General features: G+C 33.6%; 1 protein-coding gene and 1 non-coding gene across 2 annotated transcripts; one reads left to right on the top strand and one right to left on the bottom strand.

Annotated features, from left to right (window-relative positions):
- Positions 1-14,835: 14,835 nt before the first annotated feature.
- Positions 14,836-14,942, top strand: LOC121212882 (small nucleolar RNA R71). Its single transcript, XR_005908255.1, has one exon. It is a non-coding gene; the product is annotated as a small nucleolar RNA R71 (small nucleolar RNA).
- A 7,147-nt stretch (positions 14,943-22,089) lies between these two features.
- LOC107895003 (uncharacterized) lies at positions 22,090-23,244 on the bottom strand. Its single transcript, XM_016820172.2, has 2 exons — positions 23,056-23,244; positions 22,090-22,316 (listed from the first exon to the last, which is right to left on the bottom strand). The coding sequence occupies exons 1-2, from the start codon at positions 23,242-23,244 to the stop codon at positions 22,179-22,181; spliced, it is 327 nt and encodes a 108-aa protein (XP_016675661.1). The 3' UTR covers positions 22,090-22,178.
- Between the last annotated feature and the right edge of the window lie 1,628 nt (positions 23,245-24,872).

The raw sequence follows: 24,872 nt of genomic DNA on the forward strand, positions 1-24,872 counted from the left end.
CAGTTTATTCTTCAAAGTCACCCCTGTTCTGTTGTCTAACAGTTCTGACCCTTCTTCACTAAAAATAAATTATCTCTTTATACAGAATTCAAATGATGTTCTTGTTTGTTTCTATTAAAAATAGACTCATTCATAATTCTATACATATAAATTTAAGTCCCTAATTATTTTTATTCAATTTTTATAATTTTTCAAAGTCAGAATAGGGGAACCCGAATTCATTCTGACCTTGTCTCACAAAATTCATTATATCTCAAAATTTACAAATCCATTGCTTACAATATTCCTCTATGAGAAACTAGACTCAATAAGATTTAATTCTATATTTTGTTCATCTTCTAATTCGATTCCTACAATTTTTGTTGATTTTTCAAAGTTAGTCTACTGCTACTGTCCAAACTGTTTTAGTGCAAGCTATTTATTACCATTTTTCCCCTAAGCTTTTAATAAATGATAATTTCGTCCCTACTCAATTAGCCTCTCAATTGAGCTGATTTTTCTCAATTAACATTTTATTCTATCACCTTAAACTAGTTTACAACCTTTAGGAATCAGAATTTCAGCAATAGACTTTAATTCCAAACATTTTCACAATTAGGTCCCAAAAATCAATTTCCATTGAAATTGCCTAATAAAATCATCTCATAAACAAATTAAAGCTTTAATTTTATTCTATTTCATCATAAACTTACAGCACTCAACCATGGTGACTTTAAATTTCATCCATGAAATCAAAAACTAATGATTTTAATAGTAGGATCTAGTTGTAAAAGCCTTAGAAACACAAAAATTACAAGAAAAAGGCAAGGATTAACTCACTTGGTGCAAAAATTATGAAATACCAGCTTAGAGAACCCTCCTATGGCGTTTTTAGCTGCTGGAATTGAAGAGAAATGAAGAAAAATCTAGATATTTCCTATTTAGTCCTAGTTTTATTTAGTTAATTTTGCAATATTCTAATTTTACCCTTAATTTATCAATTTTTCTGCTGATTTCATACCCTTGCCGTCCAGCCCAAATAACTTTTGGGTCTAATTGCCTTTTATATCCTTTCTCATTAGACTAATAAGCTATTTAATCACTCTAGCAACTTTACACCTATTACAATTCAGTCCTTTTCATTTAATTGACTACCCAAACATTAAAATTTCCTAACGAAATTTTAATACCACATTAATAACATTTCATAAATATTTATAAAATTATTTTCGACTCAGTTTTACGAGATAGAGGTCCCGATACCTTATTTTACCCAATTTCTTCAATAATTTCTTTTTCTAACTAATCACTAAATTGATAAAATTTTCCTATCAATATTTTCATACGATTTTCCTATCATATAAATTTTCAAGCAAAAATATTGAAATAAATTTCTCTTTAAATCGGATTTGTGGTTACGAAACCACTGTTCCGATAACATTGAATTTACGCCATTACAAGATGTTGAATTTACGCCATTACAAGATGGGCTAAATTCTAGTAGATTGAGCAGCACTTTTTTGAGAGAAAAATAATATATTGGATGAACAAATTGTAGAGTAGGAGCTTGGCGACGCATAATTGGGTTCTCTAGGAAAAGTGGGAAGTAGTTTGATTCTCAATAATCCCATGTTCAAAGGACTTAGTGAAACTATTGTTAAATTAGAAGATACTCTTTTAGACCCAAACCATGATTCGACTGTTATTTTTAATGAAAATAATGTGACAAAATCACTCAAAGGTAACAAGAAAAATATTTTGGTTAATTCTAATAAATCTTTTTCTGATTCCAGAGGACGTGGTTCTGAAAATAAAGTGGGTATTAGCCATGGTGGAGCTTCCCTTAATCGAACGTTCAAAGATAAGGGAAGTAGATTAAAAAATGCTGGAATTTCTCGAATTCCTTTAACAGAGTCTATAAGTTCCATAGCTAATCTCATTAATCCGCAACTTGAGGTTGGAGCTGAAGAGATTAGTAGCAGTGCTGATAGACAGATTGGTGGCTTTGTTTCCACGTCAACATAATATGGAGGTATTTTTATTTTTATTTTAAATATGAATTTTTCTATTTTTTGCTGAAATTGTCAAGGCTGTGCAAGCTTAAATTTCCTCATGTTTTTTGGGAATATAATTGTTGTAGGCCAATTTTGACCTAATTTTAAACCCATTTACAGCAACCCAATCCTAAAATCCAACTAAAACCCAAACAGACTCAGCCCAAATCATTAGCCTAATTACCCCTCTAAACTAAAACCCAATTGCCCATTAAGTCAAACTAAGGTTTCAGAAAAGCTGAAACCCTAGCCACCTGCTCCACCGCCAAGGTCACCTCAGCACCGCCCATGTCAGCCACCGAACTCCAGCAACTTGCACCTGCAATGGATTAGAAAGAAAAGACAGAAACAATTGAAAAATACATGTAAAAGGGTTATAAAAACCCGAATCAAATTTTGTAAAAGGCATCGACAATTTTTAATAAAAAAAATACTAGATTTCAACCACCAATATTCAAAAACAGATCCAACACCAAAAATAGAGACTCAAACATCAACAATAGCAAAAAGTGAAAAGAAACCCAAAGAGGAAATAAAAATCAAAAATCGAAAGGTGTTCTAAGTTTTCTAAATTTCGAATCCGTTTCTTTTTTTTTTCTTTTCCTTTCTACATAGATATATATATTATTAAACTAAAAAGGAATACAAAAAAATATGAAAAAAAATCATACCTTTGCGATTTTCGGCCACCATGTACGGTGGCCGGCGAGGCAGCAAAGGCAGCCGGTGTGACGACTACGGTGGCCCTCCTGGCCGGAGCTGGACCTGGTCCAGAGAGAAATTCTCTCTCCCTCTCTTTTTTTTTTCTTTCCCCTACTGCAAAGTGATTTTTTTTTAAAATATTTGGCCTTTTATAGCCTCCCAAAACGACGTCGTTTTGGGGGCTGCCTTTTAACCCCAAAACGACGTCGTTTTGAGCTAACCCGCGTGTTGACCCGACCCCCTCCAAGAATCCGCGTGTTTTTACTTAAGGGTCTAATTGCGCAAATAACCCTTCCGCCTTTTTATGTTTTCGCAATTGATTTTTTAATTTTTCTTAATTTGGCCCCAAAATTTGTTGCGCTTTGTGATCTGGTCCTCTGCCATGCACAGCGTTTTAAAGGCATGGGAAAATTTCTCGTTTGGTCCCCCTACGTTTCACGCGCGTTCAAATAAGCCCTTTCTTTTTATTTTTATTTCGAATTCGCCTCAAAAATTTCATTTTTAATTCAATTTCGTCCCTTTTTTCACTTTTTCTCATTATTTTATTTTAATTTTAATATTATTTATACTATTATATTTTATTACTGTTATTATTATTATTATATTTTTTATTTATTAGCATTTCATTATTATTATTTTTTACTTAATACTTTTATATATATATATATATTATAGTATTATTAAGAGTTTTTAATATTATTGTTTTTGTTAATATATTCGTATGTCATATATATATTCTTTTAATATATATATTATACTCCATATTACGCATATATATATTAATATTATATTATGTATATATTTTTAATATCATATTATTCATATATTTTATTATATTATGTATATATTTTTAATAACTATATTATGTATGTATTTTTAACACTATATTACGTACATACTTTTAATATCATTATTATGTATATATTTTTAATACTATGTATATACTTTTTAATACTATTATTATGTTTATATTTTAATATAAATACGTATGTATATAGGTAACATTATTAGTGTTTTTAATATCATGTTTCTGTCACTTTACTAACTATTATTATATGTATATATATATTCATTGTTTTTATTTCGTGTTTAATACTATTATTACGTTTAATATCGCATGCATTGTTATTATTTTTAATATTATTGTCATATTTATTATTTGCTTCGATGTATTTCTAACTCTTTTATTTTTTGTTTCTTACCCATTCTGTATCAGTTTGCTTTTCTTATTATATTATCAGCATATCATTATTTTTATTATTATTTTCTATTATTGTAAATATTGTTTTTATTTTTATCCTAATGCTCTTATATTATATGTTAATATTTTTCATTCATTATATCATTGTTTGCACCGTTTATTTATTTATGAAAATATTTTTATTCATGTTTTTTATTAATTTCAATAAATAAGGCAATGTACCGATTTAACATTAAGTCATCGATTTCATCGCCATGTTGGATGAAATTCGTCGGCTCGTGTTAAAAACAGGACGCCCTTCTAAAAAAACCGACAACTAAAAATTCTCATTTTTCAATCGAATCACGATTAAATATTGAATTGAACTCGTATTTTTGAAAATTAAGACAACACATGTTTAACGAGATACCAATTTTGGGCGTCGCGAGGGTGCTAATACCTTCCTCGTGCATAACCGACTCCTGAACCCTATTTTTCTCTGGCTTTTGACGTAGACCTAAACTCGGCCTTCTTTTTGTTTAAAAAATAAATTTTCTTTTAAAAAAAAGAGGATTTATTAGGTGTCCGATCACACCTAGGAAAAAGGATCGGTGGCGACTCCCTTTTTAATAAAATCGAAAGTCGATTTTCAAATTTTCAATAAATCGCCTCAATTAGCGACCAAAGCGAAATTTTACGTCGCTACAATAATAGAAAGGATATGCTTGATTTAATTGATCTTTTGGAAACAAGGGTAAGTGGTGCCAAAGCAGATTTTGTTATTGCTAAACTTGGTTTTGATTTTTCACATCGTGTGGAGGCTGTGGGTTTCTCTAGTGGAATTCGGATTGGATGGAAAAAAAAAACAATTTCTGTGGATATTTTGGGAAATCATTCCCAATTTATTTCAATTAGAATCTCGTGAATTTCTTTTCGGGAACTGATTTTGGTTACCTTTGTGTATGAGAGTCCTAACAGTCAAAAGAGGAAACAGTTATGGGAAGCTCTTAAGTATACTGTGCCAGTGGATAGGACTCTATGTTAGCAATTGGAGATTTCAATGCTATACTCGATCCTTGTGAAAAAAGAGGAGGTCAGGTTTGTCAGAAGAGATGTGCTCATTTTAGTGATTTCACTGATTCCATGGGACTACAAGATTTGGGTTTCAATAGTCTGAATTTTACCTAGAATAGGGGGTGTTCTTGAGAGGCTGGATAGAGGGATTTGTAATAATGCTTGAAGCCTCAAGTTTCCCTTGTCAAAAGTCTTGCATTTACAGAAGCTTAAATTAGATCACAAACCTCTTAAATTAACTCTTTTGCCTGAAGTCCAACCGTCCTCAAGGAAGCCTTTTTGTTTTTTGGCTGGTTGGGTTGAGTATTTGTATTTTTCTGATTTTATCAAAAAGAATTGGGAGTTTCTGGGAAACATGTCGTCAACACATGTTATTTTCACCGAGCAAGTGAAATTATGGAATAAGGAGGTTTATGGCCACATTACGTAACGAAAGAATCTTTTGATGAAAAAGTTTGATAATGTTCAGAAGGCGATTGATCGAAGAAACTCAAGCTTTTTAAATTAGGTTGAGTTGGATATCCAAGATGAGCTGGAGTCAGTGTTGCATCATGAGGAACTTTTATGGAGGCAGAAGGCTAAGTGTGATTGACTAGCTTTTGAAGATCGGAATACAAGATTTTTCTATAGGCGAACTCTTCAGAGAAGGAAACATAATCGTATTGTTGCATTAAAAAATCAAGCAAGAAAATGGATTATGGATGAGGAGGATTTGAAGCAAGAAGCGGTTAATTTTTATAGGAATCTTTATGGAGTATAATCTGGAAGAACGGGTAGTCTTAAGTGTGGTTCTTTCCCGGTTCTTGAGCAAGAAGTGATCTGATTCCTTAATACACAGATTTCTGATGAGGAGATTAAGAAAGCCTTGTTTGATATGCCACCTTTAAAAGCACCGTACAGCGATGGCTTACACGCTATTTTCTATCAGAGTCAGTAGGAGCTAGTTGGTCCTTCAATTTGTGAGTTGGTTAAATTGATTTTCTCTGGAGAAAACATTGATTCAGACCTTAATAATTCACTTATTGTCCTTATCCCTAAAGTGCGACACCCGAAATGTTTCTCACAGTTCCGTCCTATCAGTTTTTGTTCAGTCTTATACAAATTAGTGATGAAAGTGATTGCTAATAGATTTAAAGTGGTTTTTCCGAAGATCATTGGGCCTGAACAAGTAAGATTTGTAGCAGGAAGGAACATAAATGATAATATCATTATTGTTCAAGAGGTCATACATTTTATGAAGAGTAAGGGAAAAAATAAAAGATGGATGGCCATTAAGATTGACCTAGAAAAGGCTTACGGACGTGTTCGATGGGACTTCATTGATGCTTCTTAATAGGCTGCAGGCATTCCTAACTTTCGCTGTAAGGTTATTAAGTCAGCTATTTCTAGCTCAACCATGCAGGTGCTTTGGAATAGAGTGACGTCTCAGAAATTCAAACCAGCAAGAGGAGTTCGTCAAGGATGTCCACTTACACCGTACCTTTTCATTTTTGGTATGGAATGGTTAGGGCATAGTATCCATGCACCCAGGATAGATGGTAGATGGTCGCCTATCCGGTTATCAAGATCAGGTCTGTTTCTCATTTTTTTTTTGTAGATAATTTAATCCTTTTTGGACAGGCAGAGAAGGAGTAGGCACGAGTTATCAAGGAAGTTTTAGACACTTTTTGTAGACTTTTGGGTCATAGTGTTAATCTACAAAGTCAAATATATTTTTATTTAAAGGAGTGGAAGAAGATATTCAAATGTGCATTAGTGTTTTTTTGGGATTCAAGTGGTACAAAATCTTGGTTCGTATTTAGGAGTTCCCCTTTTCCATGAAAAGGTTACAGATAATACTTTGTACTTTGTCGTAGATAAAGTGCATAGAAAACTTTGTAGTTAGGACGCTAGACAACTCTTTCTTGCAGGAAGAATCATTTTAGCTCAAGCGATTTTGCTTTTTATTTCGAGTTACTTTATGCAATCCATGATGATCCCGAAAGGTTTGCGTAATGAGATTGAAGTTATGGTTCAAAAATTCATTTGAAGGTCCACTAATGGAAATAAAAAAATGGCTTTGGTAAGTTAAGATGTGATATATCAACGTAAAGCACATGGTGGTCTTGGTATAAGGTCTTTATGCGATCATAATACTTCTTTCTTGATAAAGTTGGGATTTAATTTAGTGTCAAATTATTCTTCTTTATGGGTTAAAGTGCTTCGGTCTAAATATGGGGTTCAAAGTGGTTTACCAGAATCTTTATTTAAGGGACGTTGTTCTTTCCTTTGGAGATTTCTATCAAAGGCTTGGCCTCTTATGCGTGAAAACATCCTTTGGTTGGTTGGAGACAGTCGCAATATTAACTATTGGAAAGATTATTGGGTTCCTAATGTTGAGCCTTTTTGTAAAAAGATTGATTGTAATTCTAGCTTAGATATACAAAAAATGGGGATTAAAATTTAGATTTCTTCCGTATTTGGTTACTGGAATCGGATTGTAGAGATTTCGCCACCTCATCCAAATTCTAGCATGCATAGAATTATTTGGGAGAGTATCACATCTAGCTCTGTCTCTATTAAAAGTGCGTATAGGAAACTTCGAGAAAATTCATGGAATGCGAAAGAGGATGTTTGGAAATTACCGTGGAAATATCAGGGACCACAAAAGGTTAGAGTGTTCATTTGGCTTGCTATTAAACACCATTTGCTCATTAATGTTGTAAGGATACGAAGAGGTTTGGGATCATATTCTGCTTGTGGTACATACAGCCATAACTATGAAAGTATACTTCATGTTCTAAGGGATTGCACAACAACAAGAGATATATGGATGAAGTTAATCCCTTTAGGTAAAAAATCTATTTTTTTTGCAGGGTCTCTATACGAATGGATGGAGCTTAATTTACAGAATCAGCAGAACATAAATCTAGTAGGAGGAGTCAATTGGTCTTGTCTATTTGGGATTATCATTTGGCGGATTTGAAAGATTTGGAATCTTCTAGTATTTCAAGTTCTTTCGTGGAATACTAATGAGGTTATCAAAACATCACTATGTTAGGCAAAGCATTATGTTTTGACGTCAGATTCGCAAGGCATTAAGTTTTCAAGTTCAAAACTAGTTCCGGTTTCTTCGGATGGTTGGACTTTCCTAAATACAAATGGTTCAGTCAGAATTGAAGAAAGGTTTGCCGCAGCTAGAAGGCTCCTGGAATATCATAATGGAAATTAGATTGTTGATTTCATAAGATATCTGGGTAATTGTGAAGTTATTGATTCAGAGTTATAGGGCATCTTTGATGGGTTGCAAATTGCTCTTGATTGCAGCTACCGAAAAATCGTCGTTTGGACTAATAATCTTGAAGCTGTTAAACTTATCCATGAAAGAGTGAGTAATGGTTCTAATTTTGCCTTAGTCAGGAGAATACTTTTGCTTTTGAAGCTTCCGAGTCAATGGAATATCAATTTTATTCCTAGAGAAGATAATAGAATTGTAGACAATATAGTCAAACTTAGATAGGATAGGGAATCGGGTTTGTGATTGGTTGACAAAGATTATATGTTGAGTTTTGTTTTAATATTTGATACTTGAGTTGCAATTTTTTTCACCAAAAAAAAAAGTGGGGATGTTACATATATAATAAATAAAAACATTTATCGCACAAACTATGTATTTATTGATAAATGATGTTTACCTTGTCACCAATGGGAACATGTATGGGTTGGTGAGTTTAGGATATAAAAACGGTATTGGCCACTAGGCCGACGACTGTGGAAGCAATAAGCAACCACAAATAGATATATTATTTGATTATGTTTCCCAAAAAAGCTCCCGGTATAATGTCGATAACACGACAGATCCCAACTTAGTTTTGGCATTCACTAAAGTTCGTTAGATTTAAAAGCCACCTTACGTGCACCAAATTTCTAGATTTATCAGGCATTAAATGCCCCAGATTAACCTCATGATGAATTCTCGGGTGTACTGTTGTATGACCTCCTCTGTTGCATCGTTAGGAATCTTACCAAAAATTTTCTCCAACTCGTTGGTCGATATCCGACCACCTTCAAACATGTTCATGACATTCCCCAACATTACTGTGCAGAGGTCCACTTTCCCCCGAACCATCGCTAATCCCGTGATGACTGACCCATCCACCGACAGACCGAATTGTAACACTACGTCTACGAGTGTGATTGTACACTCACCGCATGGAAGGTGGAAAGTGTGTTTCGGGCCTCTATCTTTCCACCAACACGCTGATTAATGTGGGATAGAATTTGTATCCCCTTTGCATGCAAGACGCCTGCAAAAATCCAGCTTCTAGTAGGTACTCATGAATTTTAGGGATCGAAGACTCCCTCTTATAATGTATGAACGCCTCTAGCATACAATCAATGATACGTGATATTCGTGACAGGTTTTAAAGATTTATGAAAGAATCGTTCTTAAGACTAACTTATTATCACGATTAAGGCAAGTGTACCTATCGAACAGTAGTATAGTTCAGCAGGACAGGATTGTCAAACCCAAAAGAACTACGAGTACTAGTATTTACTTCCTTTTTATTATCTAGCCTAAAAATTAAGAGGTTTGGTTATCTAAACTAATTACTAACTAAGAATGCACAGAAATAAAATTTGGGAAAATACTTTTGGGAAAATTTGATTGATTAAGACAATACCTAAGGAAAAATCCACCTAGGCTTCACTTATTATTTGACTATGAATCAGACGATTTATTCATTTGACTTGATCCGAAGAAATCCCTAACTTATATTATTATCTCTCTCGAGACTAATAACATCTAACCCCAGGTTGAATAATTGAAATCTCTTTTTGATTAACACCCTAGAATTGCATTAACTAGATCTATGGATTCTCTTATTAGGTTTCGCCCTAATCCGACAAAATCTTGTCACCTTATCTCTATGGGCGCAATCAACTTCGCTTAATTATGACAATTTACTCTTAGACAGGGTCTATTCCTCCTCTGAATAAGAGCTTAGCTTGAATCAATATCCTAGAATATTAAAACAAGAATTAAGAACACATAATTAAGAACAAGTCAAATATCGATCATACAATTCAGATAATAATAACAAGATCCGTCTTAGGTTTCATTCCCCTTAGGTATTTAGGGGGTTTAGTTCATACTTATGAAAGAAAACATCTTAAAAGCATAAAGATAACAAAACATAAAAAACCCAAAACTCCTGAAAGAACTTGAAGGGAGATCTTTAGTCTTGATGATGAATCTGGCTTCTGAGATGGATCAATCGGCTTTCCTTGAGTAATTCATTGCTTCCTACTTTGCATCCCTCTTCTAAGTGCCTTATCGGGTGTTTAAATAGGCTTTAGAATGCCTAAGAGCCCCCAAAATTGGCCTTTTCCAAATAGGATTATACTTGGGCTCGGTAGGGAGACATCCGTGTGACACACCCGTGTGCGATTATGCCAGCCCTTGGTTAAGGCTATTAAACAGGCACGGGCGTGTAGTATTCCCATGTAAATAGTGCTTCAATCCTGCCAAAGGGACACGACCGTGTGACATACCCGTGTGAGAAAGTCCAGGCCGTGTTGATTTCTCACGTGGGTCTATTTTTTTCGTTTTCGGCCCGTTTCTCGCTCTTTTTACTCTCCTATGCTCACCTAAGTATAAAACATGAAATTAAAAGATTAGAAGCATCGAATTCACCAATTCTAAGGAGAAACCATCCATAAATGCACTAAGCATGGGATAAAAATATGTATAAATTACGGTTTATCAAATACCCCCACACTTAAGCATTTGCTTGTCCTCAAGCAAAAATCCTCAACTCATAATCAAAATAAATTCTTCTCAATTTATAATCCCTATTAATAATATCTCAAAATAATCCATAAGTACTCATACATTGAAAATTCAACTAAAAGTGCATCAAAGTTTCAAGCATTCCAAGTTGAGCATTTCATCACGAAAACATAGGTGTATCCCCTCATCTAAGTGATTACCTTTGATCAAAATATTACAGAATTTAACATCCTCACTAAAGATTCACTCAAATCACTCAAGGTATTTAAGGACATCAATAAAAGCACTCATTAGTCAATATGAAAAGTTATTACCATAGGCTTGATTGAAAATCAAATCTCCACCACTATATATTGAGTTGATACATCAATTAAAAAGGTCTTTTTAGAGGGTTGTAACGTGGCTTTGGTTAGGTGGTGTGGTCACAAGCTGAAAGAAGATGTTAGAATCGAGATTGAATTGAAAAATTGCCTAGCTAAAAAAATAACTAGTCATCAATTGAATACAAATGGGCTTCTTCTCAGAATATGGAATTAACACTCAAGCTCAAAAATGACGAATTACTACTAATATATATGTAAGTATATATATATTTTAGCACAAGTCAAATATTTAGAAGTGCAAAACATAACTAAGCAATTTGTTCAAATCAATTCTAGACAAAAATAGGGATCAAATTAGGGGATTTCAACAATAATGGGTTATGGGTTAATATTGAGGGTAAATCAATTAATGGCTTGTTAGGCTCAAAAGGGGTTCACTAAGGGTAAATTATGGAGGTAGGCTTTTGTGGAGTGAGTGGGTTAAACCTAAGTGCCTTTATCATCTTGACATATCAAATCAAATGGTGTGGTCTTGATATGCATAATCAAGCAAGTTCTAGAATAACAAATCAAAACTGACACACTCATAATGAAAGTGAGCATGAAAGGAATAAAATATACTCTGAAAACTCAAGATCTCACAAAAATTTATGGCTTTTTGATGTTCAAACTTGTGAATTTCAACTCAAGATAATACCTAAACTTAGGGAAACAACCTAAAAGTTTTTAATTCTTCAAAAATCAACTTATCATGCTTGATTCCCTAATGTCTTAAAGTTTAAATAATTAGTGCACAAATACTTATGTTTTAATTCAAGACATATAAACAAAAATCATAAATTAATCAAAATTCATTCTAATAGTGATATGAGTGATTCACGTGAGAATAAGACAAAATTCAGGGATTTCTAATGATGATATAAAAGACCCCTCACACTTAAGATGTACATTACCCTCAATATACAAAGAAAGATATATTGACAAAGATATATTTATAATTATAAGATAGGGAGAGAAGTGAAACTTCCTGAATGATGAATAAACTCCTTGAATTTGAGTTATGAAAGGAGGAGGATACTCTAGTGGTGGTAGAGGTTCATTAGTCCATAAGTCCTGCGCCGTTAGAGTTTTTAGTTCCTGTTTAATGATCAGCTTTGGAGCTCTTTATGACTGTGATAAAGGCAATAACTCTTTAGGAAATATAATGAAGCATATGTACTCGTAGTGAAATAGCTGAAAATAAAAATTGTAAAAACTCAAGATAAAATAGTATTAATAGGAAATAAAAAGTAATTTCAAAATATAAAGATAAAGCTAAAATAGATAATAGGTGTTTATAGAGAAATTGAGGCACACGGTCGTGAGGAACGCCCGCGTGCTTTCGTTTTAGCCCGTATGTTTCGTGGTTTTCGAAATTGGGCACATTGGTGTACACGACCATGTTGCACAGCCGTGTCAATCTTCGTTCGCTTCTCCCACACCCGTGTACATAGGTCCACACTCGTGTTAATATGATAAGTTTGCCCACGGCCATGTCGCACGGCCGTGGTGACTTATCGCTTCCCGTGTTGGGGAAAAAATTTTGCCATGTTTTCACACGGCCTAATGCACGCCCGTGTACCTGGCCGTGTGGTCTTTAGAAAACCTACGTTCCATGATTCGGTTAGTATGTTAGATGTTAAAAGTTAAAATTTAAAGAAATTAATACTATTAATGCTCAGGTTACCTTCCGAGAAACGCTTATTTATAGTCTAAGCTCGACTTACCTCTCTGGTGTGTGATCATGGTGGCTTGAGGAGTTTACACTCCTCATCCCTGCTATCAACTTTATCAACATAAAGTTTAAGACGAGTATTGTTTACCTTAAATGTGCTGAATTTGGGATGTATTACCTCGACTGTACCATATGGAAAAATACTAAGTACTGTAAGAGAAATTTCTTCATTAGGTTCAGAAGTGGCAGTGCGAGGATCTGCTGCATCTAGTAGTATTTTGTCTTCAACCTTAAGTTGATTTGGTGAGGTATTGAGCTTGTCCTAGCTCAGTTTTGATTTATCAGGTGTTCTCGATTTCTGTGTCCATCATTCATCTAGCTCCTCGATTTGTAGCCTTCGTTCTTCATAGCTAGGTTATTTGTTGTTGTTTGAACACGGCTCATATGTGTTCTTCGAAACTGTTTCCTGCATAGAGGGTTTCACCACATGATCAGTACTAGTAGAATGATTTATACAACCACCTTCAATTTTTGATGTGTTACTCGATTTACGAGCTTGAAGGGTAATTGTTTCGTCTCCCACAAGAAGTGTGAGTTCACCTGTATCAACATCAATAATGGTTCTAGCAGTCGCTAAAAAGGGTTGTCCTAAAATTAAAGGTGCGTTACTATCCTCTTCCATATCTAGAACAACAAAGTCTACTGGGTATATAAATTTATCGATCTTAACAAGAACATCTTCAATGATACCCCTAGGAAATCTAATGGTTTTATCAGCCAATTGAATACTCATCATAGTTTGTTTGGGTTTCCCAATACCTAGCTGTTTAAACATTTTATAAGGCATAACATTAATGCTTGCCCCTAAGTCAACCAATGCATTATGAACATTTAAACTACCAATTAAACGAGGAATCGTAAAACTCCCTAGATCCTTCAATTTGTTGGGTAGCTTATTCTGTAATATGGCTGAGCAAATTACATTCAACTCCATATGCGATGCCTCATCCAACTTTCGTTTATTTGTTAAAAGCTCCTTTCAAAACATGACTGCTTTTTGACATCTGCAAAAGGGCTTCAATAAACGGTAAGTTAATATGTAGTTTCTTTAAAAGTTTAAGGAATTTACCAAATTGTTCGTCTGATTGGTCTTTCCTTATCGCATTGAGGTATGGCACACGAGGTTTATATTCTATACTTACCAGCTTTGGGTCATTGTGGCCTACCTCATCCTTACCTTTGCTTACCACCGTTTCTAGCCTTGGTTCTGCAACTAACCCTTCCTCATCTTAAATGAAAATCGCGTTGAGTTGCTCCATTGGGTTAGATTCAATGTTGCTTGACAGGCTACATTTTGGTCGTTCGGAAATCAACTTGGCGAACTGTCCAATCTGAGTTTCAAGTCCCTGGATTGATGCTTGTTGATTTTTGAGTGCAGTCTCGGTATTCTAAAAATGAGTTTTTAACACCGAGATGAATTTGGTTAGCATTTCCTCAAGGTTCAGCTTTTTCTCCTGCTGGTACAGTGGTTGCTAAAAGCCTGGAGGGGGAGGTGGTCTTTGATTTTATTGGCTTCTCCATGAAAAATTTGGGTGGTTCGTCCAACCTGCATTGTAAGTACTGCTATAAGGATTGTTTTGAGATCGAGGATTATTACCCATGTAATTTAACTGCTCATTCTCCATGTTGTGGCCATAGGGTGGGTATTCTGAATTGCTTGATCCACCTACACTAGCTTCGCACTGTATTACTGGGTGAACCTGTGAAAAACTAAGAAAACTATCAATTTTTTTATTCAAGAGTTCTACCTAACTAGAGAGCATGGTACCGAATCGACATTATAAACACCAGCTGTTTTCGTTGGCTTTGTCCTTATGACTTGCCACTGATAGTTATTCAGTGACATCTCTTCTATAAATTCATAGGCATCTTCAGGTGTCTTATTATTGATGGCCCCGCCAGCAGCTGCGTCAACCATTTGTCGAGTCGAAGGATTCAAGCCATTATGAAAGGTTTGAACCTGTAGCCAAAGTGGTAACCCATGGTGAGGGCATCTTCTCAAGAGGTCCTTGTATCTCTCCCATCTATTGTAGAGTGTTTCTAAATCCATCTGCATAAAAGAAGAGATATCATTACGTAATTTAGCCATTTTAGCCGGTGGAAAATATTTTAATAAAAAATTTTCGGTCATTTGTTCCCAAGTAGTGATCGACCCCCATGGTAGCGAATTCAACCACTGTTTAGCTTTTTTTCTCAATGAAAAAGGGAATAACTGAAGGCGAATAGCGTCATTAGAAACGCCATTAATTTTAAATGTATCACATAGTTCCAAAAAGTTTTCCAAGTGAGCGTTGGGATCTTTGTCCTGCAAACCATCAAATTGAACAAATTGTTGTATCATTTGAATTGTGTTAGCTTTCAGTTCAAAATTATTTGCAGCTACAGCAGGCCTAACTATGCTCGATTAGTTCCTGTTAAATTAGGTTTAGCATAATCATACATAGTGTGTGGAGCAAGATTCTGATTAACAGCAATAGCAGGAGGTAGCGGATTTTCTTAGTTTTCAGCCATCTCCTCGATTGTGGTTGAAGTATCGTCCTCCTGCTCTTTTTTAGCGTATATTAGGCTTCACCTTATTTCTCTTCGATTTTTGTGAACTGTGCGATCAATCTCACCGTAAAAAAGTAGTGGTCCCGACGAGTTTCTTTTAGTCATAAACTAGAAAAACCTGTTCGAAGAAAATAAATGACTAATTAGAAAAGAAAAGAAAATTTTAAATTGCAATAAAAGTAAAATGGCTAAAGTAATAAAAATCGAGTGTTCCTAATATCCTAGTTCCCCGGCAACGGCGCCAAAAACTTGATACGTGATATTCGTGACAGGTTTTAAAGATTTATGAAAGAATCGTTCTTGAGACTAACTTATTATCACGATTAAGGAAAGTGTACCTATCGAACAATAGTATAGTTCAGCAAGACTGGATTGTCGAACCCAAAGGAACTACGAGTACTAGTATTTACTTTCTTTTTATTATCTAGCCTAAAAATTAAGAGGTTTGGTTATCTAAACTAATTACTAACTAAGAATGCATAGAAATAAAATTTGGGAAAATTTGATTGATTAAGACAATACCTAAGGAAAAATCCACCTAGACTTCACTTGTTATTTGACTCTAAATCAGACGATTTATTCATTTGACTTGATCCGTAGAAATCCCTAAGTTATATTATTATCTCTCTCGATACTAATAACGTCTAACCCTAGGTTGAATAATTGAAATCTCTTTCTAATTAACACCCTAGAATTGCATTAACTCGATCTATGGATTCCCTTATTAGGTTTCACCCTAATCCGGTAAAATCTTGTCACCCTATCTCTAGGCATGCAATCAAATCCACTTAATTATGACAATTTTACTCTTAGACAGGGTCTATTCCTCCTCTAAATAAGAGCTTAGCTTGAATTAATATCCTGGAATATTAAAACAAGAATTAAGAACAAGTCAAATATTTATCATACAATTCAGATAATAATAACAAGATCCGTTTTAGGTTTCATTCCCCTTAGGTATTTAGGGGGTTTAGTTCATACTTATGAAAGAAAACATCTCAAAAGCATAAAGATAACAAAACATAAGAAAACCCAAAACTCCTGAAAGAACTTGAAGGGAGATCTTCAGTCTTGATGATGAATCCGACTTCTGAGATGGATCAATCGGCTTTCCTTAAGTAATTCCTTGCTTCCTACTCTGCGTCCTACTTCTAAGTGCCTCATCAGGTGTTTAAATAGGCTTTAGAATGCCTAAGAGCTCCCAAAATTGGCCTTTTCCGAATAGGGTTATACTTGGGCTCGGCAGGGACACGTCCGTGTGACACGCCCGTGTGCGATTACTCCAGCCCGTGGTCAAGGCTGTTGAACAGGCATGGGCGTGTAGTATACTCGTGTAAGTTATGCTTCAATCCTGCCAAAGGGACACGACCGTGTGACACGCCCGTCTGAGAAAGTCAAGGCCGTGTTGATTTCCCATGTGGGTCTATTTTCTCCGTTTTCGGCCCGTTTCTCGCTCTTTTTACTCTCCTATGCTCACCTAAGTATAAAACATGAAATTAAAGTATTAGCAACATTGAATTCACCAATTTTAAGGAGAAACCATCCATAAATGTGCTAAGCATGGGATAAAAATATGTATAAATTACGGTTTATCAATCATACACCTATTTATAACATAAACAATTTATTTAGATATATCAAAAAAATTTAACATAATTAAAAATAATTGAAATTCAAAAATAATGAATTACCATTGCTAATAGGGTGGCGAAAATATGATTGCCGTCAAAGAAGATTAGAGAGGCATCCATTCTTGAAAAATTGGTCTAAATGAATAAAATACAATATAATTAAAAATAATATTTTTGAATGAGAATATAAATAAATGTTCAATAAAAATCTTGAGAGAGTTTGAGAGAGTTGAGAGAGCTTTAAAGAATAATGTGAAGGAAAAAAATAAAATTTAGAAGGTATTTATAGGTTAAAAAATTTATCGTTTACTTTGCTTTAAATTTTTTTACCGTTTGGTACGACAACGGTCAAAAAGTCATTGAAGTTACCATTGAGGGAAAGCATGTCTAGTTGGGAGCGCTTTACTGCCATATATGCAGAAAGCATGCCCAGTTGGACGCGCTTTCACATTTTCTCTCATAAAATTGGCCTATTTTCCTAATTAAAATTAAAAATTGATCTAAAGTCCTAATTAAAAAATAAAATTGACCTAAAGGCCTTATTTAGCCTTAAATTTAATATAACTTTTTATTTTATTTTTTTAACAATGTTTATAAATAGTATTTAATTTTACTTTTAAAATTTTTAATAGTATTTATAAAATATTAAAATACATATTTAAACAAGGTACTTACTAAAGATGTAAGAGTAAGACTACACCTTACTTCGGATACAAGCTGGAATGTGTGTGTAACAGCCCGCCCAGCATAGACTGTATCAATATGTTGTTTGGCGCATAGTCGATTAAGCTTAGGGTAGAAAAAAAATAGATTGATGAATTATCCATTCAATGATTGGTGGCATATTGCGTGGGTTCGATAGTACATCCAAATGTAGAACACCTCGCTAGAATTCACCATTTGGCACACTCTAGGGTTTGGCGAACTCTAAGGTTTGGCAGACTCTTCTGTAAAGACAATCCACCAACCCCAGATAATTTGGGCGAACTTATTAGCTTGTGGATCAATAAGCTTATTTTCATTGTTTTAGCATGAAAACGATGACTCAGTGAGTATCGTTAGAGTTAGTTGAGACTTAGTTGAAATTGAACTAGGGTACTGGAGATGACTAGATTTCAAATTGATAGGAAAGTTTATTCTCGGGATTCAAAGGAAATAGTGGGATTTTCTGACCTTTCCACTAAGCTTTTTTTTCAATGTCCGTTCTATATAAAGATGCTGATAGTTGGCATGTTTCACCTTTGTTTTTCGTTACGTTCTTTTTTAAGTCTCTGAGAAATTTTAAGGTATCTTTGTTAGCAAAGACGAGGAAGGATTCCAGTAGCTAGTTAAAAAGTTATTGTTAAATAACAACTTACTGGTAATTTTTAAAAAACCCTTAGGTTGTTATCGAGGGGATTTACGTTTTGCAGTGGTGTATGCATAGATTTTAGAACTAGTTTGTACGAAAGGAGACTTCTTTATTTTGGGTTGCATGCAACCGATTCATGCATGCTTGTTAAATTTTAGTAGATACATAATCTAATTGTTATAATTGTTTCTTCTTTAGCTCAAGAAGCTAGTAAAGGTCTGAGCGATCGAGGCAAAGGACCCGTATAATAGATTTCATTTTGAAGCTTCCAATGAGTTCCTTCTTACTTTTTTTATTTATGAAACCCCCATGTTATGTAGATTATGTATGGTAAATGTCTCTGCTATAATGAGTAGAAGTGTTGTGTCTGGACATGTATGTAACCAGTGTCATATACGTGAGTATGACCATTATCGATTTAAAAACACTCTCCTTGTTGCACGAGCCTAGTACCAGCCAATCTATGATATATGAAAATGTAGAAAGAAGATTTGTTTTTGATGCTTCTGGTAGGGATGTTATATTGCAAATCAAATTGGCAGATCATGGTCTGGCCTTGCGGGAAAATATGTGTTCAACTTAACAAGAATGATATGAGGAGTTATAGTGGAATATGAATATAAATATAAATACGAATATAACTTATTTGTGATTTTGAGTTCTAAATTATGGGTCCAAGGCTGGCACAATGATAGGTCATTTGTAAACATGCATGATTGTAAGAGATATGTATAAGTTAGAGGATAGTGACCGCCCATGTACTGTGTATTATGTGTACGTTCATGAGATGTGTCCACATGGGTATTGTAAGTGTTCTATCTAAGTTGGCAACATGTTTTAGCCAGAGAACCGTGGAAGACATTTTGGGGTATTGTGTCTATACGACAGAGTCTCACAAAATAGTTTGTTTTTCTTGCAGGTATTGATGCTTGTTGAATAATGATATTCCTGTAAATTATTTGTGTCTACTCTGGAACTCACTAAGTTCGTTTGAACTTACTCTGTTACTTTTCCTTCCTCAAGCGTATTGATAGTAGAAGAGGAATTAGTTGAAGGGGACTACGCTAGAGTTGCGGTTGTGGGTAAGCCACTTTCTTATTTTTGTATCATGCATGACTATTTTGGCAGGTGGCGTATAGATCTGTTTTGTAATCAAATTATGTAATAATTTATGTCTTGTGCATTGTTTCTATTTTAAAAAGAGAATTGCCCCTTACTATGAAAGTATGTGCCAAACTTTAGTGATTTGATGCTTAAGATATCATCATTTATATATATACGCCACAGTTGGACAGTAGATGGATAATAGTTTTTTTTATATAATTACTAATACTTTTTGTTAAAAATTCATTACAAAATGAAAGAAAAATAAGTCTTTAACTAAAAAGGAAATCTTCATAACTTTTTTTTCTAAAAATTTAAGTTAAGTTGAACGGTTTGAATCCGCCGGTAACACCCCAGTCCTTTGGGCGGTCTATCTGGCTGAATGTTATACACCATGTTTTCTTGACGGGCTAAGGGGTGTTATAGTGTGTGGAAATTCAACAGAAACTATTAATCACATACTGAGACTCTATTTCCTAGTTGTGGTGACATGGTTGGTGGTGATCATACCAAACAAAATACAATAATTTTTAACATCAGTTTGGAGGATTGGTTCGCGATTAATTTGTCTAACCTCGATTATTTTGCTTGCAATTTTAATGATTAGCCAACCCTTTTTGGTGCTATTTGTTGGCAATTATGGATTAGAAGAAACAATTTTATTTTTAATGCGGATTTCATTGAAGGGGCTAGTGTATTTGAGAAGAGCTATAGAATGAGGGATGAATACCTTCACCTTAACCAGGAAATGGTGAGCTCGTTCAGGCAGAGGCAAACTAAAGTCTTCAAATTGATTAGGTAGATTCCACACGAAGATGGGTGGCGTAAGGTTAGCACTGATGGTGCTGTGTGTAAAGTGTTTGGGGATGCTTCAACCGGTGGAGTAATCATGGACAAACATAGTACTTGGATTTTTTGTTTTTCTAAATATATTGGTTGTTGCTCTGCACTCAATGTCGAGCTTTGAGAAGCTTTGGAGGGACTCCAAATAGCTTGGAGCCTAGGCCTTAAATGGGTTATGCTTGAGATGGATCATACAATAGCTATCCAATTGATTCAAGTGGCGTCAGTTGAGTACCACCTCTCTACCGTGATATAAGCAATGAAAGATATATTTCAACGTTCTTGGATAATTCGGGTTTCACATGTATTCAGAAAGAGTAACCGAGTTGCCGATGAACTGGCAGCAATGACATTTTCAAGGCCTTTATGGAGGTATATTTATATGCAATCCCCGAATGATATTCTTCAAAGGATACATGATATTTATTTAAAATTTTAACCATATATCTATAATTTGATTTTTATGAAAAACTTAAAAAATAAATATAAAGAATGAGACAACGCCACTTGTCATATAACTTTGTTATATATAATATAATATGTGGGACCCGCATTAATAAACAATATTTTAGGTGGAATAATAAATTTTAAAAAATTATTCTATTTATTTAGAGAAACATAAACATAATAAATCTCGTATACACTCTTTAGAATTTATTGGACAGGGCTTATGGTTTAAAATTATATATTATATGAAATAGATAATAATTTTTAAAAGTTATATATGTATAAATAAAATACATGTATGTTAGTCCTTTGTTTTTTAATAATACATTCACTTTTTATTTATTTATACTATCTTATATAATTTTTTTATTTTTTATTTTGAATAATACAATTTTAAGTACTAAATCACACTTTTGTTTTTAAATGATATATTCACTTTCTTCTCGGTTAAAAATTCCTTAATTTTTCATATTGCAAAAATTGTTACAGAAAATAATGCCCATAGTATTTGTATCTTTCTTTATTATTTTCTGATTTAATAAATATTTAAAAATTAGAAAGATGTAATGCTTTATTGTTTTATTTATCAATTATTATTTTTAATTTCAAAATTATGTAATAAATATGAATTAATTAATGGTGTCTTTTAAATTAAATACAATAAACCTATGCATTTATATATAACTACTACTTTACATTGTTACTAATTAAAGACACATTAATTACTTTATAATTATAATTAATATTATCATTTCTACACATTAAATTATTTAAATTCACTTATTAACTAACTTACTTTTATATTCAAATTTTGATAGATCTCCATGGCTCTTATAGTTATAATTAATTTATACAACAGTAAGTTCATGCATTGTAGGGGTAAGAAAACTAGAATATATATAATATAACAAGATACAAAAGTATCTACATTACCATCTGCCATTCCTTCTGTTCTATGTTGCCTAGGAGAATCAGTAGGGTTGTAAATCTATTGCCCCCTAAGTGTTATTGGTTGGAACAATCTTTTTTGGATCTATCTCCCAATATGGGCTACCTCTTTTGGTATTGCTGAAGTTCCAAAAAGCGCACTAGAAGTCTCACTGAGACTAAGAATTTGCTCTTTAAATCACATCACTCTCAGCTAATCTATGTGTGATCTCATACAAAGTAGACTAGTGTGTAAATGGTTTACTAACCTAAATTGTATTTCAAAAATTGATGACTAGTACAAGGCTTGAATGGCGAAGTCTTCTAGTACGTCTTTAGTAATCATGGTCACAATATTAAATCTTCTCACAAAATCTCTTAAAGATTCATCTCCATTGTAAAAGTCCATTTTTGCCCGGGCCCATACCAACAAAATAACCCAAATAATAAAACCCAAAACCTAAAATCAACCTAGCCCAACATCCAAGCCCAATCCCAAAACCCTAGACTCCCACTTGCCTCTTCCCATTCTCCCATGTTGTCTGCCACCAGCACCACTCCCACTCTCCCATGCTGTCTGCCACCACCATGCCTTTTGCCGCACCTGCAAACAAGCAAAGGAAAAGGACAAAAAATGGAGCAATAAACATTAACAGAATATTGTATTTTTGGCTATAAAAAGCCACAAGCAAAATCGGACCAGGGGGAAGAAAAAAAAAGAGAAACAAAAAAAAGGAGGGGGGGACTTTTGTAACAAAAAAAGAGAAGATTCGGCTTTTGAAAAAATTGAAAGAAATAAAAAAGGGGGCTTTAGAAGGTGATTCACCTTGTTTTTTTTCGTTTTCTTTATTTTCGTTCTATTTCGGTTTTTCTATAGTATTTCTTTCTCTTTTTTATTATCATTCAATCAACACACATATATATAAGATAAAAAAATAAAAGTAAAAAGGAGTTTACCTGTTTCCGGCGGCGGTGGAAAGAGGAAGAACCGAAAGGTCTCTTTCGATTTCGGCCCTTTTCGCCGGGATTTCGGCTTTTCTAACCCCAGATCTGGACTCTATTCGCAAAAAGGAGAAAAATGGAGCTTTTTTTTGGTTTTCCGGCCACCGCGAACGGCGGCGTCGTCGCCGGCGTCCGGCGACCGGTGCGGTGGCCGATGGCCGGCAAAGGGGGCTCTTCCTCTCTTTTTACGGACACAAGAACAATAAAAACATGAACTTTGAATCGGAGAAGTAATTTTCGTTTCTTTATTTTTGTGTGTTTTTACATCTAGTTTGATTTCTTTTTATTTCTTTCTACTTACGAAAATAAAAACAAAAGAAATAAGGAGAGGAGAAACTCACCGGAGTTGGCCGTGACCGTGCCGCCGGGGTTTCTCTTCCATCGTCGGCCGTCGGTCTTGGTGGCGTGGTGGCACTCAAGGTGTTAAGAAACCCAAGTGTTGGGTGTTTGAAAAAATGGTGGTTTGAAAGAAGGCAGAGCCTTTTTCCTCTAGCAAATTCAAAAAGTGAAGGAATAAAAATATAAAACATTTTCGGTCTTTTTTTCAATCATGAACGGCGCATTAGTGGGGAATCTTGCACATGCTTGTCCTTAATGGGTAATTTATGCATTTAGTCCCTCCATCTTGCGTTGAAATGCAATCAAACCTTTTATTTTTTTCGATTTGGGCCGCGAGTTTTGTTTCTGTTTCAATCAGGTCCTTTGACCATGTATGGTCCTTTGCGCTGAAACGTTGCACTCTAGGACTAGGGAATATTTCCCTTTTCAGTCCTTCCCTTTTCGCGCGCCTCACATTTTAATCCTTTACTCTATTTCATTTTTGATTTCAGCCCTGAGATTTCGTTTCCGTTTTGATTTAGTTCTATTATTATTATTATTATTATTATTACCTATTTGTTTATATTTATTTTATTTAAATTTTCGGCACATATATACATATACATGCGTATATTTTTGTGATATACATACATTGTTTTTATAACATATATACTTATATAGTTTATATATTTTACAACTTATGTACATATCTATATATCTATATATATATTTTCGTTTTCCTAAATATATACATATTTATATATAATCTTTATAGTTTAAAATATACTTTTTTTATAAATCCGTATATACACACATATTACTATTAATTTATATACATACATATCCTTTTTTTATATGTATATATATTTTTATATGCACGTACATACATATTTTGTATATCTTAATTTACATAAATATATATATACATTTTCAATATATTTTTAACATGTATCAAAATTAACGTATTTATTCATATACATACGTATATTTTCATTATTTTTAAACTTTAATTTGTACATACATACTTTCTTTTATTTTCAACATATATATATACTTACTTTTATATGTATTTTATTATTTTCATATTCCATAGTTTTATACACCCATATATATGTACATATTTTTATATATACACATTTATCGTTTCTTTTATATATTAAAATATACTTTATACATTTTGTTAATTTATATATATACATATTTTAGTTTATGTCTATATATATCTTTTTATATTTAATTGTATTTGTTACTTATTTATTTCATTTTCGTTATTATTTTGAATGAATGTTTTAATTTATTTGTTTATATATATTGTTATTTTATATGATTGTAGGTATGACTTCTATTTATTTTATATTGTTGCTATTGCTCGTATTATTTTTATTTTTATGTGTATTATGATTTTACCACGTATAACAACAATGTAATTTGCTTTCACATTTTTACTACGATTTTCGTGTTTTATTTTACTCGATATAACAAAATTTGTTTTAAAAATATTTCGTATTTAGATTCGAAAGGATCGTACTCTAACTTACTGGGTTTCGATTTTCATAATAAATCTAAATACACGAATCTTTTCAAACTCAAGTTTTTAAACGATCTCGGGAATTAAGAAAAGATCGTGCCCTAACTTACTGGGCCTGATTTATTTCTAAAACCAAGATAATAAAATATCTTTTAAATAAGCATTTTTCATCCGCGTATCGGGAATTTGAGACATTGTGTCCTAACTTACTGGATATGATTCTCTTTCTCGAATAACGTGAAATATCCCCTTTTTCCTGAAAATTTTCAACGTTTTAATACAAGGATCGTATTTTTAAAATTCTTCAAGGTT

This window comes from Gossypium hirsutum, chromosome A13 (assembly GCF_007990345.1).
Source record: "Gossypium hirsutum isolate 1008001.06 chromosome A13, Gossypium_hirsutum_v2.1, whole genome shotgun sequence".
In the NCBI taxonomy this organism is placed as follows: Eukaryota; Viridiplantae; Streptophyta; class Magnoliopsida; order Malvales; family Malvaceae; genus Gossypium; species Gossypium hirsutum.